Source organism: Leguminivora glycinivorella, chromosome 7 (assembly GCF_023078275.1).
Source record: "Leguminivora glycinivorella isolate SPB_JAAS2020 chromosome 7, LegGlyc_1.1, whole genome shotgun sequence".
Classification (NCBI taxonomy): Eukaryota; Metazoa; Arthropoda; class Insecta; order Lepidoptera; family Tortricidae; genus Leguminivora; species Leguminivora glycinivorella.
In genome coordinates, this window is record NC_062977.1 from 25,366,495 (window position 1) to 25,387,900 (window position 21,406).

At 37.2% G+C, this 21,406-nt stretch overlaps 1 protein-coding gene across 1 annotated transcript in view; it reads left to right on the plus strand.

Moving 5' to 3' along the window:
• Positions 1–7,411: 7,411 nt before the first annotated feature.
• LOC125228098 overlaps positions 7,412–21,406 on the plus strand; it is a 47,199-nt gene continuing 33,204 nt past the window's right edge. Inside the window, exon 1 of the mRNA XM_048132546.1 lies at positions 7,412–7,480. Coding sequence (XP_047988503.1) covers positions 7,412–7,480 — 69 coding nt within the window. The remainder of the gene's footprint in view (positions 7,481–21,406) is intronic.

Sequence of the window (21,406 nt, forward strand, 5' to 3'; positions counted from 1 at the left end):
TAGTACATTAATATTTCGTGACATAAAAAAACAGAAGAACCAATCTAGAACCTACTGGATTGTCAATCAGCAACGCGCAAGTAACACCTTTGGAGTTGCAAGCGTCCATAGGATACGGTGACCGCTTACCATCAAATGGACCACAGGCTTGTTTGCCACATCTGGTATATAAAAAAAAATCGCTCATGTTTTAAGACATCCTAGCGACAGTTGAATATCGCCTATTGTAGTAACTTGTACTACACATAACGACAGTTATTTGATACAACAAGTGCTCTCCTTGCCGGTCACGTGCGGTTGAGTCAGCCGACACCAAGAAGGAGGTTAATGCTTTTGGCCCTCTTCCGCGAGCCTTGGAAAAAGACTTTTGGGGTACAAGGACTTTTTTTAGACATTAGTTGTACATAAATATTTCGTAAAAAATTCTAAATAGTAAGCTTTGATTTTTAACTCCCGACCCAAAAACGATGGAGTGTTATTTATTTACTTAAGAGGCCTTACTCCTAAAGACGAGCGTTATTTGCAAAATGGAACCTTTTTCATTCAAAATTATAAAGAAACTATAAATGATTATTAAAAAAATGATAATGTTCCTAAAAGTACATATCTTAAGCTAGAAAGTCAATTGGTACTACTTTAAAATATGTCTTTTTATACTTCCGAAAAATCAGTTTTTTCGGAAGACGTTTTCAAATTTCGTAGTGGGATAGCTCGTTTAGAATCGTGATTGTGCTGTTAAAAATGTTATTTGGGGTAATAAATGATCACAATCCTATTTGTTATATCCTGTACGAGTTAGCTAATACTTTGACATTTTAAGATTTACTTGAAATGGTGGATAAATAACCTTCCGTATCCTCCCCATTTTTTCGATAAAAAGAGGTTTACATTATGTATTTTTCCTGCGATTCCTGCATTTTTTGTAACTCTTAAATAATATTATCCTAAACTAGAACTTCTTATTGACCTATAAGAAAAAAATCATACATATAAGACATACCTTTCTGTCGATAGATATGTTTTTAAAACACCTAAAATTCGAATAAAAGACACTGTGCTAACGCGAGCCCGCTCAGTCTGCGCCGAGCGCTCGAAGACAACGGACCTGCGTTTGATCGTCCGGCGCACCTAGCTTTCGTAAGCAGCGCGATAGTTCCGAGAAGTGCCGTAAACTGCGACTAAACAAATCTTGATCCTTTTTACACCTTATGCAATTTTAGCATTCGACATGCTTTTCATATGATTTTGGATTTTAAGTTATACGTGAAGTTTGTTGAGAGTTTGAATTATTATTATATTTTGGAACCAGGATGAGGTTCTGGTTCTCATGATGATGGAGTCAGGCAGGAGATGTTCAACAGAACTGCTATTCTACTTATCATAACTCCACCATGTTTGGGCTCATTAGATTTGGGCTGATGAGCACCATCGATCTAGATGAGGTCCAAGGTCTCATGATGGAGTCAGGAGGTGGTCAACAGAACTGCTATTCTCCTCATCATAACCCCATCATGTTTGGGCTCATTAGATTTGGGCTGACGAGCACCATCGAACTAGATGAGGTCCAAGGTCTCATGATGGAGTCAGAGGTGGTCAACAGAACAGCTATTCTCCTCATCATAACCCCATCATGTTTGGACTCATTACATTTGGGCTGACGAGCACCATCGAACTAGATGAGGTCCAAGGTCTTATGATGGAGTCAGGAGGTGGTCAACAGAACTGCTATTCTCCCCATCATAACCCCATCATGTTTGGGCTCATTAGATTTGGGCTGACGAGCACCATCGAACTAGATGAGGTCCAGGGTCTCATGATGGAGTCAGGAGGTGGCCAACAGAAATGCTATTCTCCTCATCATAACCCCATCATGTTCGGGCTCATTAGATTTGGGCTGACGAGCACCATTGAACTAGATGAGGTCCAAGGTCTTATGATGGAGTCAGGAGGTGGTCAACAGAACTGCTATTCTCCTCATCATAACCCCATCATGTTTGGGCTCATTAGATTTGGGCTGACGAGCACCATCGAACTAGATGAGGTCCAGGGTCTCATGATGGAGTCAGGAGGTGGCCAACAGAACTGCTATTCTCCTCATCATAACCCCATCATGTTCGGGCTCATTACATTTGGGCTGACGAGCACCATGGAACTAGATGAGGTCCAAGGTCTTATGATGGAGTCAGGAGGTGGTCAACAGAACTGCTATTCTCCTCATCATAACCCCATCATGTTTGGGCTCATTAGATTTGGGCTGACGAGCACCATCGAACTAGATGAGGTCCAGGGTCTCATGATGGAGTCAGGAGGTGGTCAACAGAACTGCTATTCTCCTCATCATAACCCCATCATGTTTGGGCTCATTAGATTTGGGCTGACGAGCACCATCGAACTAGATGAGGTCCAGGGTCTCATGATGGAGTCAGGAGGTGGCCAACAGAACTGCTATTCTCCTCATCATAACCCCATCATGTTCGGGCTCATTACATTTGGGCTGACGAGCACCATGGAACTAGATGAGGTCCAAGGTCTTATGATGGAGTCAGGAGGTGGTCAACAGAACTGCTATTCTCCTCATCATAACCCCATCATGTTTAGGCTCATTAGATTTGGGCTGACGAGCACCATCGAACTAGATGAGGTCCAGGGTCTCATGATGGAGTCAGGAGGTGGCCAACAGAACTGCTATTCTCCTCATCATAACCCCATCATGTTCGGGCTCATTAGATTTGGGCTGACGAGCACCATTGAACTAGACGAGGTCCAAGTTCTCATGATGGAGTCAGGAGGTGGTCAACAGAACTGCTATTCTCCTCATCATAACCCCATCATATTTGGGCTCATTATAAATATGTGGAAGGTCGTTAATAATAATAATAAATGGAAAAAATGTTTTATTAGGGTACCCCTACATATAAAGAGGGGGCAGATTTTTTTTTTCATTTCAACCCCAACGTGTGATATATTGTTAGATAGGTATTTAAAAATGAATTAGGTTTTACTAAGATCGATTTTTGATAATTTTCATATTTTCGGAAATAATCGCTCCTAAAGGAAAAAAAGTGCGCCCCCCCCCCCCTATAACTTTTGAACCATATGTTTAAAAATATGAAGAAAATCACAAAAGTAGAACTTTACAAAGACTTTCTTTGAAAATTGTTTTGAACTTTATAGGTTAGTTTTTGAGAAAAATACGGAAAACTACGGAACCCTACACTGAGCGTGGCCCGACACGCTTTTGGCCGGTTTTTATGTTATTTTAATACTTTTCTGTGCTATTCATACATTGTCACCCTAGGGGATTCAGTATTGACAGCTTCTTTTTTCTTTCTGCATATATTTCTTTCCGCTTGTAAGTTTGTTGTAAATAAGACTGCTTGCACTTACATTGACATTATAATTACATAATGCTATTAAATTAAATCTAATGAAGCGTTGTTTTATTTCCTAAATCTCAAAACCCTCTAAATCGAATATGTATAGTAATGAGCAAAAATTTTACCGCAGGCTTTCCAAACCGACGATGTTTGATCAGCTACTTTTAGAACGAACATGTACATATTTTGATTTTCACCCTTTAAATTTTAAAAACATTTTAAAGTTTAAAATGTTTCTAAGACGCAATGTTTTGCAAATTTGGTCACGCCATGCACAGTTAAACTGTGGAATGAATTGTCGCCAGCGGTATTTCCGGACCAATGCGACCTTCAAACCTTCAAGAAAAGAGCGTACATCCATCTTAAAGGCCGGCAACGCACCTCCAACACTTCTGGTGCTTCTGGTGTCCATGGGCGGCAGTCATCGCTTACCATCAGGCAGCCTATCTGCTCGTTTGCCTCCTATCTCATAAAAAAACGTTTAATATTTTTTAAGAAAAAAAAAACCGCCGCCTTTCGGGTTCTGGTGGCTACTTGCGAATGTTGGATTATGTAGAAATGTGTAGGTATTTTTTAAAACTGCTTTTAATGCTTTAATTATTTGATGGCAACACAAATCAATATACGTATAACGCTAAGGTTTGAGGAGTTTCTCAATTCCTCATGAATCCGATTATAAGAAATCGAAGCTTGACAAACTTTGACTTGAAAACTCAATATGCTTAACAAACATAACTAAATAAATGTCACTGTTCTGAACTTAAATGCATGCTTTTCTTACAAAAATACCAAAGTCACTATGAGTGTGCCGTTCAGATTTGAGGAGTTCGGTTCTGACCATCATCAGCAGTTCCACTGCACCAAATGTCACTGTTCTGGACGTAAGTGCATGCTGTTCTTATAAAAATACCAAAGTCACTATAAGCGTGCCGTTCAGATTTGAGGAGTTTGGTTCTGAGTGTTCTGACCATCATCAGCAGTTCCACTGCACCAAATATCACTGTTCTGGACTGGACGTAAGTGCATGATGTTCTTATAAGAATACCAAAGTCACTATAAGTGTTCCGTTCAGATTTGAGAAGATCGGTTCTGACCATCATCAGCAGTTCCACTGCACCAAATGTCACTGTTCTGGACGAAAGTGCATGCTGTTCTTATAAAAATACCAAAGTCACTATAAGCGTGCCGTTCAGATTTGAGAAGTTCCGTTCTGGCCATCATCAGCAGTTCCACTGCACCAAATGTCACTGTTCCGTACCTAAATGCATGCTGTTCCTTTAAAAACACAAAAATCACCATACGTATGCCTTTCAGATTCGAGGAGTTCCCTCGATTACTCCAGGATCCCATCATCAGAACTGGGTTCTGAGAAAAATGGGACCAATCTGTATTCATATACATTCAATTTTTTTTTTTTTTTAATCGGTCCAGTAACAACGGAGATATCGAGGAACAAACATAAAAAATGAAAAAAAAATAAACATACAGACGAATTGAGAACCTCGCCTCAAATCTCTCAGATTTGAGGCGACGGTTAAAAAGTGACACATCATGAGCAGTTCCAATGCACCAAATGTCACTGTTCTGGACGTAAGTGCATGCTGTTCTTATAAAAATATGAAAGTCACTATAACTGTGATAATTTCCGAAAATATTAATATTATCAAAAAAACCGGCCAAGAGCGTGTCGGGCCACGCTCAATGTAGGGTTCCGTAGTTTTCCCTATTTTTCTCAAAAACTACTGAACCTATCAAGTTCAAAACAATTTTCCTAGAAAGTCTTTATAAAGTTCTACTTTTGTGATTTTTTTCATATTTTTTAAACATATGGTTCAAAAGTTAGAGGGGGGGACGCACTTTTTTTCCTTTAGGAGCGATTATTTCCGAAAATATTAATATCATCAAAAAACGATCTTAGTAAACCCTTATTGATTTTTAAATACCTATCCAACAATATATCATACGTTGGGGTTGGAATGAAAAAAATTATCAGCCTCCACTTTACATGTAGGGGGGTACCCTAATAAAACATTTTTTTGCATTTTTTATTTTTGCACTTTGTTGGCGTGATTGATATACATATTGGCACCAAATTTCAGCTTTCTAGTGCTTACGGTTACTGAGATTATCCGCGGACGGACGGACGGACAGACAGACATGGCGAAACTATAAGGGTTCCTAGTTGACTACGGAACCCTAAAAACGATCTTAGTAAACCCTTATTCATTTTTAAATACCTATCCAACAATATATCACACGTTGGGGTTGGAATGAAAAAAAAAATCAGCCCCCACTTTACATGTAGGGGGGGGGGGTACCCTAATAAAACATTTTTTTCCATTTTTTATTTTTGCACTTTGTTGGCGTGATTGATATACATATTGTTACTAAATTTCAGCTTTCTAGTGCTTACGGTTACTGAGATTATCCGCGGACGGACGGACGGACGGACGGACGGACGGAGACAGACATGGCGAAACTATAGGGTTCCTAGTTGACTACGGAACCCTAAAAAACAGAAATCACTATTAAACTATTCTCTAATTTCAAGTTCCTAACTAAAAATTTCCTAATAAAAAAAAACAAATTGATCCCGCTACAAACTTTCACTCCCTTTTTCCCTCTACTAGGGGTGTAAATTTTCATAATCGATTCTTATCTCTTCGAAATTTTGTTAATGCAATCTATACAAATTTCGACTTTCTAGCTTTCGTAGTTTCGGCTCAGCGGTGTTGGTTGTTGAATCAATCAATTAGGAAACCTGTATTTATATATGTATATGTAGACTACTATACTTTTACTACATTCATACACCTTATTTACTACTACCATACCATGAACAGGAAATTCCCCGTATAAAATTGAAAATTATGTTATTACCAATTTAATTCAAAACTATCAAGATTATTTGTGTCGGCGTTGAAACGCGCGTTGAGTTGCAGGTGCTCGCGTACCGAGCGCCAACGCCATCTATCGATGGCCGTTTCGTGAAATTGATGAGCGCTCTAAGGAATAAGGAGTCTTAAAAATCACATGCAAGTTTATAGTGCTGAACCAAAACACTTACACATTAATTATACAAGATTGTTAAACGTTAATCGTCCAGTATCAATTCTAAACTAATTCTAATTTGAATGTCAATAAAAACATTAAGTAAAAGAAAAACAAAAATCATAAAAGTCATACAAGATATTAGGAACATAAAAATATAATTCTAACTATGTAGTGCAATTGTTGAGATGCAGCTCCACATGCCCCATAAGGGTTCCCTCTATTTGGCATAATTTTAATTGTCCGAAACGATTTTCGCATAACAGACTTCGCATAATCGATTTTCGCCGAATGTTAATTTGACAGAAAACTTATTTGTCATAATCTGTTATAATACGAATATTACTTTGTCCGAAAATAAGTTCGAATAATTCTGTTAACGCCGATGGTTTTTATGAATAAAATTATTTCGTATAATTGTATTTGGCATATTATTTCTTAAAATCAGAATATCCACCCATACTAAATGCTGTCAAGAGAGTCGGTTCGGTTAGGTTAGAACTGTGACCTCAACAAATACAACATTTTGTCAAGAATTTCGGTAAGGTTAGGTTAGAACTGCAACATTAATATAGTAGTATTACCTACGATAAAAATTCTACGTGGTAAATTTCGACTAAACCATGTTATGCAGAAATAATTTATGCATAAAAACCATTCGGCGAATAACTTTTATGCATGAAATATATCAGGACAAAAAAAAATATGCCTAGACAAATTATGCGTAACTATACTATGCCAAAACAGATTATGCGAAAGGTGAATTATGCCAATATAGATTATGCTAAAAATAATTCTTGATTGTACAATTATGCCAAAACAAGGGGAACCGCCTCATAAACGTCCCTAAACCGTCGGCAAAGACGTCGGCCTCCGGGAGGCGCTGGAGCAAGTCGTTAAGAAGTTATAAGTTTGACGTGATTGTCCGTCTGTCTGTGTATGTGTCGGCGGGAGGGAGCTACGGTCGGCTGGATCATTTGACCATGATGGAGATCAACTCGGTGAAGCCGCTGCTGCCGGAGGCCATGGATGAGTTGCACAGGATACAGATGGTGAGTTGATTAATTGATCACCTAAGCCCTGAATTTTAACCCCCGACGCAAAAACGATGGGTGTTATCAGTTTGACGTGTCTGTCTGTCTGTCTATCTGTCTGTCTGTGTGTGTGTCTGTCTGTGGCATCGTAGCTCCCGAACCGATTTAGTTTTAGTTTTTTTTAGTTTGAAAGCCGAGTTAGTCGGGAGTGTTCTTAGCCATGTTTCATGTAAATCGGTCCACTCTGTCGGGGGTTTTTTTGCCAAATAGTTTACCAATTCGAGAAGATATAGGTTCTTTTTGCGAATTACTGAAACGACGATATTATCCAGGAAACTGGTAGTATGTGAGTGTTTTCGTACACAATTTCAATAGCTAATGCACTGCAATGTCGGATCAGATATTATTTTAATTATTTTAATAAACATTTAACTAATTGTAAATGTATGTATGTATGTATAAGCTTTATTGTACATAAAGGAAACAAAAGGGACACAGGGGACAGAGTCAGTAATAGGTATATAATGTAGGCGGACTTATCCCTTAATGGGATCTCTTCCAGTCAACCTTCAAATGTAAATGTTATGTTATGAGTACATAGATAGGTGAGATCTTTATTCTGTACAAACATACATAATCAATAACCTAACCACAAAATTAAAATTTTGTTAGAAACCCCGATTAAGTGGACCAATTTACTTGAAACATGGCTAAGAACAATCCCGATCGACTCAGCTTTCAAACAAAAAAACTAAATCTGAGTCGGTTCAGCCGTTCGGGAGCTACGATGCCACAGACAGACAGACATGTCTAACTTATAACACCTCATCTTTTTTGCGTCGGGTGTTAAAAATCTAAACGTGACCGAAATAAGTATCAAAAGTAAAAGTCAAACAAATATGTACTTGAAATAGTTGTAATAAGATATTTGAATCGTTACTTGACTTATACTTATAAAACTAATAGGGAACAAACAAATTATTTTATCAATTATTTTTTTGATTTGTTGTTTTTCAAATAGTCACACTACTATGTATAAATTGAAATAGATATCATACACGAACGAAAAAACAAGGCCCACTGGTGGCTGAGCCGGGAATCGAACCCGGGTCTTCCAAATCGTGGCGGGCGGGTGGTCTAGTGGTAATGACGTTAGCTGCGTAAGCTGAAGACCCGGGGATTCCCGGCTCGGCCACCAGTGTGACTTGTCGTTTTTTCGTTCGTGTATGATATCTATTTCAGTTTACTTTATACATTTCGTATCAAAAATCTTTATTTTATAAAACCTGAGATGACAGGTTGACGTAACTCTTATTTACCTGCACGTAATACGAAAAACCTTAAAGTGTCCAAAACAGGTATCGAAAGTCGGAGTTAATGATAGAAGTAATCCAGGTCAAGAAATACAAGCACTTTTACACAGTATAAGCATTGCAACCAGTAGCTTATTTTAACATACATACATACATGCATTATATCACGCCTGTATCCCATAAAGGCGTAGGCAGAGCACATGAACTACTAAGTTTCAGTGCCAAGTGCAAAAAGGGGTTGAAAGATATCCAAATTGTGACATTGCAGTGACAGGTTGCCAGCCTCTCGCCTACGCCACAATTTAACCCACATCCCACAGTGGACTTCTACGACACCCACGGGAAGAAAGGGGGTGGCGGAATTCTTAACCCGTCACTATACGGTTACTTAACATACGGTTATTTTAAGCGGTAAAATTTTTTAAAGTTGTAAATATAAGCCTAATCCAAGTCTCATCCAAGATAGTATTTTTTTTTTGTATTAAATTTATTATTTGCTTAAATTGACATAAGTTTTACTTTAAAAGCAATTATGTTACTTATTATTTTTAGTGATATGCATGACATCGTTAAAATTATTTATCTAAATATCCATTGACGACGTCTGGCTCAGTCGGTAGTGACCCTGCCTGCTAAGCCGCGGTCCTGGGTTCGAATCCCTGTAAGGGCATTTATTTAAGTATGTATATCGTCGCTTAGCACCCATACAAGCTTTCCTTAGTTTGGGACTAAGTTGATCTGTGTAAGGTGTCCCCAATTATTTATTTATTTAAATGCTTTTTTTTTATAGAAACCAAGTTAATTTACTTCCTTTATACTATATCTGACTCTTCAGGCACCAAAAAGGTCAAAAGACAAGGACCTTACTCCTCATTACGTTCCGACTTAAAGTTTAATTACACATCAGCATCTCATCGCGATCCATTCAGCAATTTATGAGAGACTGAACGCCGGATAACGGCTTTTATACTTTTTATCATTATTACTCTCAAGAACGGGGTAATTGACATTTTTGTAAATTAACATTTAAGTGCGGTGTTTATACGTTTTGTTGGAAGTGTCAAAATTGTTTTAAGTGAATATTTATATTGGTACTTCGAACACTGTTTTATGATAATTTGGTACATACATAATAACAATTACATACTTAACTAATTTATCAAATGTGCTTAAAGCCTGCAAAACTACATAAATGTAAAATATAAAAAATATGTAAAATACATAAATAAATATTTGCTTCAAATGCATGTCATATACCCAAGTATAACTTTAGAAGTAGTAAAATGAATAATATATAAAAAAACACTTATAATTATATTATCTTAAGAAATGATAATTTTTAATCGTTTTTAACGAAGTTAATTGTGAAGGTTAACTAAAATAGTAGCACTCATTATTTTGACGAGTGAACGTGATAGAAAGTGAACAAGCATATGCCAAAGGTCAAGAGGGAAAGGGACAAAAAAGGTTGAACACATTCGAAAACCGGTGTGATTGTCGGTGAGATTTGCGGAGTGGTTATTACCACCTGGTTCTTTGTATATTTTTTTCGTATATTTAGTGTAAATGAAACTCGAAACTGGCTTTAAATAAATAAAATGTTGATATTAAAATATTAAAAAAAAATAAGTAGATGGGTCAATCCGCGGCAAGAGTAACAAGGGTCTCGATTTTCACGACGAGTTCAAGTGATAATCTATCTCTAAATAAGTGTTACTTTCCCGATATATGCATAGATCCTTTCATTTGCAGCTGTAGTTCAAATAAACAATCAATGGAGTCGTAACTCACGCTACTTTTACGTGGATTCACCCAGATATACTCAATTAATGCTATTACCACCACGCTGTGAAGATTTCGGAACGTCACTTCAGTGTCTTTTTAAAATGCATTCCTGATACTAACCTATTGTTGAGGTCCCGACGCGATAATCGAAGAAAACTAGCCTATTCATTTTTACTTTTCAATCTCAAGTAAAATTTTAGCTTATTCTGAACACTACTATATGTATATGCACTTACTAGCAACATTTTTGTAGTAGATTGTATAACAAGGACATAAAGTGACCCATTTTTAGCCGAGGCATTTTTTTTGTTTGAACGAAGAGAAGACCTAAATAGTCGACGAGGGTAAAAATGGATATTTATGCCCTTGTACACTGTGCTTTTCACTTCGATTGCGAGGAAATATTTATGTTTTTCACGGCAATTTACACCACGAAATTCTAGTAAAGCGAAAATAATACATAATCAATTCCCGGCAAGTAACTTTTTCTTTTTTGTTTACAGTTCAACATGTGATCAGTCAGAGTTTCAGACGCTTGGTTTTCTGCCAAGTCAAACATTTTTGAACGATAATCGACTCCTTTTTTATGTGATTTACTAAATTTAATGACAGAAAATACAACATTTTAATAAATTATAGCAAAAATTCTGAATTCGTTTGTGAAAAAATTTACTAATGAAAGTAACGCAGCCATACTGACAAGAACGGCAAAAAGCAGGAGATAAATGGCAAAGGTGGTCGCCGACGTCCGTTCGGGAATGGCAATGAAAGAAGGAGAAGTAGCAACAATAAAATAATATAACAAGTTTTGTCATTTACACAGTTTTATTGCTCAATAAAATTGTGCAATATGTTTTAACTCTTTGGCTGTTGAGACCGATTACCTTGGGCTGAGAAGAAAATCTCTCTAGAGCATAAAATGTTATTTTATGTCGTCTAAGCACGACATATTACGATTGTAATGAAATCATATATTGTCATGACTTTAATAAAGATATATTTAATAGACTACTGTGACTCCTTACCGTCAGACAGGTTGTTACTAACACTAGTACAAAAAAGTGGTGTAATATAAATAGGTACGTAACATCTGCTCTATAAAGATCCAAAAATATGACGTACCAATTGAAGCGCCCGTGAAAGTAAAATGAGCAAAAACGTAAAAAACGAAAATCAAACAAGATTCGTATGTAACAAATTGTGGCGTAAGAGGTCAATTGTGCAACGAGTCATCATTTAAATGGATTCTTTGGATTACACTGTACAGTTTGCAGTTATTGATCTATATCAGGGATTATTTATAATAGGATTTACATACTTCATACTAAGAATGATGAATGTTTAATGTTTATCTTACTTTAATTTTATTGTATAAATCTATATTTCCTTCCTTTGTAACATACGAGCACAGAATATAGTGTCTTACAGCTATGTTTTATTATTTGAATATTTAATTTAGCCTGGCAGCTTGAACATGTCATGCACACTTAAACGTCTTTGCTGCGGTGGCGTCGTTGATCGGGTCGCCACCTTCCCGAATAAAGGTTGAGGGAGGCGATGGCTGAGATACGCGTCATACTCGTGAACGGGTGCCGTCTGTGAAGACCGGTCTGTTTAAGCTTACTGGGGCTGTTATAACTTAGTAATAATTCTAATTTTTATTAAATTAGGACACTTTGTTCGGTTGTCGTTTGTTTCCTTTCTTTTAGTGAATATTTTAAATATATGATTTTGACTCATGGAGACCATATACATCTCTAAGGAGAATTAGATTAAGTAGATATACATTTTATTTTTAGTTGTGACATTTAGAGTCATTTGCACCTCTAAAGTAATTTTAGACTTTTTTTTTTTGTATTTGTACTTTTTATATTAAAATTTAGTGTAGTTCTTGGTTGTAATTCGACATTTAGAGACCTTCTACATCTCTAATTAATTGTATAGAGTTAACTTTAGTTAGAACTTAGAATTAGTATATAATAGTATCAATTGTAATTTCAACTCAATTTTAAATATTTTTTTAAATACCTATGTACATGTGACGTGTAAAAGTGCCCCTGTGGCCTATTTGCTGAATAAATTATTTTGATTTTGATTTGATTTTGAATCGTACCTCGACTTTTTAGCGCCACCTATTAAATACTATCAAAACTACACTGATTTTTTTAAAATGTGTATTGACGTTACGTGATATCATGATTTTAAAATAAAGAAATATGTCATTTGTTCTTATAAAAATAGAAACACGCAAAAATATTTGGGGAAAATATGATTTTGGCTATTTCCGGGCTGCGAACAGCGCCATCTAGTTTTAAACCGAAGAGGCCCATATATTTCAGGGGTACGCTTTTTTGTATGGGCTTTGTCAGTCCAGTATTAATTTGTTCTTGATCTATATAGATCACATGAGATTGATCGAGCGAGAGCAAAAGTCTTCGTTTTAAGTAGGACAAATTTTAAAATATCAAATACTAGCTTTTACCCGCGGCTTCGCCCGCGTAATAAAAGTATTCTTATTGAAACGTTTACAAAAAATAAGATTTTCATTTGGATCCGTAGGTTTCTTTGTAGGTACATCTGTCCGCGATTATTTCGATTAAGGTAAAGCGGGGCAATTCTCGACTGGAGGGCCATTGTAACTGATCTATTTGCTGTACGGTCCGGTTTTGGCTGACTGTACCTTACACATATTAATATTGTTTTAAAAGAAGTTCTTGCAATGATTGTAGAATTGTTACACAGCGACCACAGCGTAGGTGCGAATATGTATGTATTTTACCTATATAAATATTTATACTGGGGAAACTTCATACAACCCACATAGCCAGTATCTCGACGCTATGGTCGGTAGGGTAAAAAGTACTTCCTTGCATTATCGCTTACAATTTTTTCCATTTTGCTTATACTTATTGCAAACGTAAACATATAAAAGGCAAGCAAACAACGATCTTCTTACAGCACATTGAATGTAATAGTTTACGGATGCAGGATGAATGTAATGGTTTGAAAGTTAACATGGACAAAACACTGTATTTCCCTTTTTTAAGACATACGAACAGCTCGGCTTATGACTTACCCTTACCTATAGCAAAAGTCAACAATGTCAAATTCCTAGGAGTCCAACTAGATTCACAGTTGCGATGGCCAAACCATATAAGTCTTATAAGAAAAAGACTAGCCAGTGCTTGTTATGCCTTAAAAAACCTCTCCAAAATGTTAAACTCTTCGGTACTTAAAACTGTTTATTTTGCACACTTTGAAAGTATAGTAAGATACGGCCTCGAGGTTTGGGGCAATAGTGTTCACGTGCACCATGTTCTTATTTTGCAGAAAAAGGCTATTAGATATATTGAAAAAGCGGAGCCTCTTGAACATTGCCGTCCGCTATTTATAAAACATGGAATATTGACGGTAATATCGCTATATATATATTTAATATGTATTTTTGTTTACAAAAATAAATCCAATTTCGCATGTGTTAGTGGCAATAGACCACGTAGATTATGTAAAGTCAATGTGGATTTTCAACTGCCCGAGTGTAAAAATTACGTGCATTTTAAAAGAAGTATGGATTATAATAGTATCAAAATCTTCAATTTTTTAAGTTCTGACATTAAGCAATGTAATAATATTAACGATTTCTCAAAAAAATTAAAGTCATACCTGATAACTCGGCCATTTTATAATTTAAATGAATATTTTGATAAATTGTATAATTAAAAATAATGAGAATATATTTTGTATTATTAATTAAAGTTATAACATTAATATTTATGATATGATTGATAATTAATTATAAATGTAAATATATTGTGTGAATACTGTAAATAATTATAATAGTTAATGTAAGATTTTGCATGCCAATTACGGTGGAACATACCTTCATGTAATACAATTAAAATACTGACATGTAAATTTACAACACCAGTGTATGTTGAGCAAATAAATTATTTCATTTCATTTCATTTCAGGATACTCGCCGATGCCTACTTACTAATACCTTCCCACTGGGCCACCTGCATTTTACACTGCCTAAATATCGATTGCCGACCGATTATTCCGACCCCAATCCCTATTCTTATCTCCGTCCCTATCTCTATCTTTGTCCCCGTCCCCGTTCCGTCCCTGTCCCCGTCCCTCCCCTATCCCTATCCCCGTCCCCGTCCCCTATTTTTATCCCTATTTCTATCCCTATCCCGATCCCGATCCCGATCCTGATCCCGATCCCTATCCCCACCCCTACCCCTACCCCTACCCCTATCCTTATCCCAATCCCAATCCCTATCCCTATCCCTATCCCTATCCATATCCCTATCCCTATCCCTATCCCTATCCCTATCCCTATCCCTATCCCTATCCCTATCCCTATCCCTATCCCTATCCATATCCCTATCCCTATCCATATCCCTATCCCTATCCCTATCCTTATCCATATCCCTATCCCTATCCCTATCCCAATCCCAATCCCTATCCCTATCCCTATCCCTATCCCAATCCCAATGCCTATCCCTAACCCTATCCCTATCCCTATCCATATCCCTATCCCTATCCCAATTCCAATCCCTATCCATATCCCTATCCCTAACCCTATCCCTATCCCTATCCCTATCCCTACCCCAATCCCAATCCCAATCCCAATCCCAATCCCAATGCCTATGCCTATCCATATCCATATCCATATCCCTATCCCTATCCCAATCCCAATCCCTATCCCTATCCCTATCCCTAACCCTATCCCGTTCCTGTCCCTGTCCCTGTCCCTGACCCTGTCCCTGTCTCTGTCCCTGTCCCTGTCCCTGTCCCTGTCCCTGTCCCTGTCCCTGTCCCTGTCCCTGTCCCTGTCCCTGTCCCTGTCCCTGTCCCTGGCCCTGTCCCTGTCCTTGCCCCTGTCAAATTATCATGCTAGGAGGTGAACTTTGAAAAATCCTTTCTTAGTGCTCCTCTAAGGAACTTCCGTGTCAATTTGAAATCTCTTGAACCAGAAGTAAAGATAAAAACTAAAGCTATACTTATGGCTATTTTGGATATTTTAACCCCATTGCACAATAACAGGGGAGAAAATTTCTTTTCCACCTCATTAGATTTAAAAATCGTTGTATTTATCGTGATCAGCGACCCGATAAACCATAAAAACGATACCCATATTGTGTTTTTGACTTTACCCCCTTTGCACCCCTTTAGGGGTCAAATTTTCAAAAAACCTGAAACATGTATTTAGTCATATGTCTTTAGGAATCCTCCTGTGAAGTTTCGAATAAAATAGTCAAACTAATCTTGTTTCCCCATACAAACTTTGAACCCCCATTTCACCCTTTTAAGAGGAGAATTTTGAAAAATCCTTTCTTAGTGCTCCTCTACGCCATATAAGGAACCTATGTGCCAAATTTGAAATTTCTAGGACCAGCGGTTTCGGCTGTGTGTTGATATGTCAATCAGTCAGTCAATATCTTCTTTTATATATTTAAACCCCATTGCACCACAACAGGGGAGAAGGTATTTCACTTCCGCCTCGTTAGATTTTAAAAAACGTTGTATTTATCGTGATCAGCGACCCGATAAACCATAAAAACGATACCCATATTGATTTTTTGACTTTATCACCCCCTTTTCACCCTTTTAGGGGTTAAATTTTCAAAAAACCTGAAACACGTATTCAGTCATATGTCTTAAGGAATCTTCCTGTGAAGTTTCGAATAAAATAGTCAAACTAATCTTGTTTCCCCATACAAACTTTGAACCCCCATTTGACCTCCTTAGGAGGTGAATTTTGGAAAATCCTTTCTTAGTGCTCCTCTACACTATATAAGGAACCTACGTGCCAAATTTGAAATCTCTAGGACCAGCGGTTTCGGCTGTGTGTTGATATGTCAGTCAGTCAGTCAATATCTTCTTTTATATATTTTTTTGATATTTAAACCCCATTGCACCACAACAGGGGAGAAGGTATTTCACTTCCGCCTCGTTAGATTTTAAAAACGTTGTATTTATCGTGATCAGCGACCCGATAAACCATAAAAACGATACCCATATTGATTTTTTGACTTTATCACCCCCTTTTCACCCTTTTAGGGGTTAAATTTTCAAAAAACCTGAAACACGTATTCAGTCATATGTCTTAAGGAATCTTCCTGTGAAGTTTCGAATAAAATAGTCAAACTAATCTTGTTTCCCCATACAAACTTTGAACCCCCATTTGACCCCCTTAGGAGATGAATTTTGGAAAATCCTTTCTTAGTGCTCCTCTACACTATATAAGGAACCTACGTGCCAAATTTGAAATCTCTAGGACCAGCGGTTTCGGCTGTGCGTTGATATGTCAGTCAGTCAGTCAGTCAGTCAGTCAGTCAGTCAGCTTCTTCTTTTATATAATTATTTAGATAGATTAAGACTAAAAAAAGCGCGTAATTAAAATTTTCTATGGGAATGAAATCTTTGCCCGTACATTTACAGTCAATTTTTAAGTGTTATGGGTCGGCGATGATTACGCCAACGCCAAAGTTCAGGAAGGCACGCGTTCTATGAAGCCAATTGGCCGCTGAGCCCTACATTTTTCAAATTATCCTTTTTTAGGGTTCCGTAGCCAAAATGGCAAAAACGGAACCCTTATAGTTTCGTCATGTCCGTCTGTCCGTCTGTCCGTCTGTCCGTCTGTCCGTCTGTCACAGCCGATTTACTCGGAAACTATAAGTACTACAGTGATGAAATTTGATGGGAATATGTGTTGTATGAACCGCTACAAAATTATGACACTAAATAGTAAAAAAAAAGAATTGGGGTGGGGCCCCCATACATGTAACTGAGGGATGAAAATTTTTTTTTCGATGTACATACCCGTGTGGGGTATCAATGGAAAGGTCTTTTAAAATGATATAAAGTTTTCTAAAAACATTTTTCTTAAAGTGAACGGTTTTTGAGATATCAGCTCTCAAAGTCGTAAAAAGTATGTCCCCTTTTTTAGTGTCAAGATTGTTGACCGTCTATTCATTACTATAACTACCACCTTCACATCCCGTTTCATTCCAAAGGTCCAAATCTGAGACTTTACATCCCGAGATACATCTAAACACCCCGGTCCCGATATCACATACAAAGTTATGGAATTACTATAAAATGCCTGCGTGACTCAAATATCAACGTTGGTTATATCAACTCTATGTCACATGCACCATTTTCTATACAACCTAAAGTGTACTTTAAATATAGTTAGTTAAAAGTTGGTTTTGGCTTAGTGTTGTGAATGTATTTAGGATGTTTTAAGAGTGGTGATGATGTATAGGAGTTGACATTCAATAGACGTCGTGTGACGTCATTATATCAGTGAAGGCTCGATTTGGGGACGTAATTTATATGGGTATTGATATGTTAATATTTAGGTACAGATATTATAAGATATTAAATTTGATTTAATGGAAGGTCTACTAGTCAATGTACAGTCAACCAAACCAGATGACCGGTCTGGCCTAGCGCGTAGTGACCCTGCCTGCTAAGCCGCGGTCCTGGGTTCGAGTCTCGGTAAGAGCATTTGTGTGTGATGAGCACAGATATTTTGTTCCTGAGTCACGGATGTTTTCTATGTATATGTATTTGTATATTATACATATCGTTGTCAGAATATCCACAACAAGCCTTCATATCGTCACTTAAAAAATCTCGTATCTCACGCTGTTCCTCAAAGTTAAAACGCAGTAAGTCAATATGCATTCCATACATACTACAATTTTCTTTTCATTGACAGACGAAGATACAAGTTTTTTTTTAAAGTAGTGACGATATATGCTTGTCGTAAGGGTCAGTCACTCTGTGTAATTAAATTTTGAAAAACAAAAACCCCGACATAGTGGATCGATTTTCATCAAATTAAACATGACTAAGAACACTCCCGACTAATTGAGCTTTCAAAAAAAACGTTATGTAAATCGGTTCATTCGTTCGAAAACTAAGATGCCACAGACAGACACACAGACAGACAGACACGTTAATCTTAAAACACCACATCGTTTTTGCGTCGGGGGTTAAAAATTTCCTACGATATATCTGTAATAAACAGGCCCCGTAGCCGAATGGCATTTCTCCGACGCCAAACGAAAGCGATACGCCGCTGGCTCTGTCGCGCCAATACGCAAGCGCGATAGAGATAGATATCTACTAGCGCTTCGTTTCGTGAGCGTTTCGTGAGCGATTGTGCCATTCGGCTAGCCACCCTGGTGCCGTAGCCGAATGGCATTTCTGCGACGCGAAACGAAAACGAAACGCCGCGAAAGGTAGTCTGGCTCTGTCACGCTAATACCCAATTGAGAGGTAGATAATCTACGAGCGTTTCGTTTCGTGAGCGTTTGTGCCATAAGGTAATTTAATTCTTTGTTACACGCACAAAATACCAATGTAGTAGCTTTGTGTTGAGATATTCCACCCGCTTCGATCTCTATAATTTTAATTAGCTTTACAACTACAACTCTATCTGACAGACACATTTTTGCTCAAAAAGGAAGCTCTGCTAATTTGATCATCGGTTCAAAAGCACGTCATGCACAAGGCTCCTTTGATCGGGCAAAAATACAGATATGTGGTGAACTCTATGCGGGGGTGGCGCAAGGCGCGAGCGGCGGGCGAGTTTAAACCGCGCGAGAAATGAAATTTAATAGACAAACTTGATTATTTATTATTATATTTTTAAATTAAAGGAAAAATTCACACCTCCGACAGGACTCGAAACTGCGACATCTGCCTTTGCTTTGAGGTGTGAATTTTTCCATTTTTCCTTTAATTTAAAAAACCGGACAAGAGCGTGTCGGGCCACGCTCAGTGTAGGGTTCCGTAGTTTTCCGTATTTTTCTCAAAAACTACTAAACCTATCAAGTTCAAAACAATTTTCCTAGAAAGTATTTATAAAGTTCTACTTTTGTGATTTTTTTCATATTTTTTAAACATATGGTTCAAAAGTTAGAGGGGGGGGGACACACTTTTATTTCCTTTAGGAGCGATTATTTTCGAAAATATTAATATTATCAAAAAACGATCTTAGTAAACCCTTATTCATTTTTAAATACCTATCCAACAATATATCACACGTTGGGGTTGGAATGAAAAAAAAAAAAATCCGCCCCCACTTTACATGTAGGGGACCTACCCTAATTAAACATTTTTTTCCATTTTTTATTTTTGCACTTAGTCGGCGTGATTGATATACATATTGGTACCAAATTTCAGCTTTATAGTGCTAACGGTTACTGAGATTATCCGCGGACGGACGGACGGACGGACGGACGGACGGACGGACGGACGGACGGACGGACGGACGGACGGACGGACGGACGGACGGACGGACGGACGGACAGACAGACATGGAGAAACTATAAGGGTTCCTAGTTGACTACGGAACCCTAAAAATTTGTATAATATCGCTCGTAGACGTTTCTGCATGACAAAAAAACAAATTGATTTATTATTAGTAAAGTACAGTGACAAGACAACATTAATATGTTGCATATATTATATACTAGCTTTTGCCCACGGCTTCGCTCGCATTAGAAAGAGACAAAAATAGCCTATGTCACTCTCTAGCCCTTTAACTATCTCCACTTAAAAAATCACATCAATTCGTCCCTGCGTTTTACCGTAAAAGACGGATAAACAAACAGACACACACACTTTCCCATTTATAATATTGGTATGGATTATATGCCCTGAGGTGGCACGAACGTGTCGGATATTTGTACTTTCTTTCGGGAGATATCGAAACATGATCACCATCACCACTGGAGTGGATCCCTTCGTGAGTGTTCAGACAGAGGTTCGACTGAGAAAACCTAAAATGAAAATTTCGTTATCTGCGCTTGTCCCTATCGTTCAAACATTCCAGTATTCCGAACCCTCGGAAATCTAGTAAATGGAGCGTGAGATCTAATATTTTTGATCGCGACAGTGTTTGTTAATATTAAGTTTGGAGATGTATATAAGTATTACATTTGTAGCTTTCATACAGTTTGAAGCATAGACAGTATTAGAAATTTTGTTTAAACATAACTTCTGTCCATATTTTTCTACTAATTATGTGGTGCTTTATTCCGTGCACTGCATAGAATATTTTATTTTAAGTATAGGAAACTAGCCTATTCTGCTAACATAAGTTTACTGTCTAGGCTCAATAAAAAAAATACTTACCTACTTGTCCCTATACCTTGTATCCGCTCCCGCCGCCTCCCCCGCTACCGCCTGTAGCCCGCGCCCCGCAATAGTGCCGCGGGCGTATCGTTTCCCGCTAAGCTAATGAGATGTCAGTACAATCATTTATGCTTTTACCTTACACGAATGAGGTTTTTGGCCTTTAATTTTGCCTCCTTTTGATATTAATTAATTGGTATACGTAATTTTGAGGGATTTTTTTAATTAATGTTAATTTTGGTGACACTTGATTGGCTGGAGGGAAATTGGCGATTTTTTTAAAAATACATGTTACAAAAAAACCTTTTTATTAGCATAAAATAGTCATTTGGTAAGGAAATAAGTATCTGCTTACTTAATTTTAATAGTAATAGTAGGTACCTAATTCAGAATATTTTAAATAGAAAACATATATTTACATAAACTAAAACAGATGTCATTCAAAGTGATGCTACGGTTACTATACTTGTCATAAAAAATGTATAGGAATACCCTCAATTACCCTTCAGTATCAGAAATCAAAAAATTTTTTTATAAAATGAATTTTTAATTACATCTAAAATGTTGCGTAACAATAGATATTTTATTCACATCAAAATAAATATAGCTATACTCGTAATAACATTTTATTCGTCTTAATTTTTGTAATCTGTACCCCTATTATATTTTTCGCAATATTTACTGT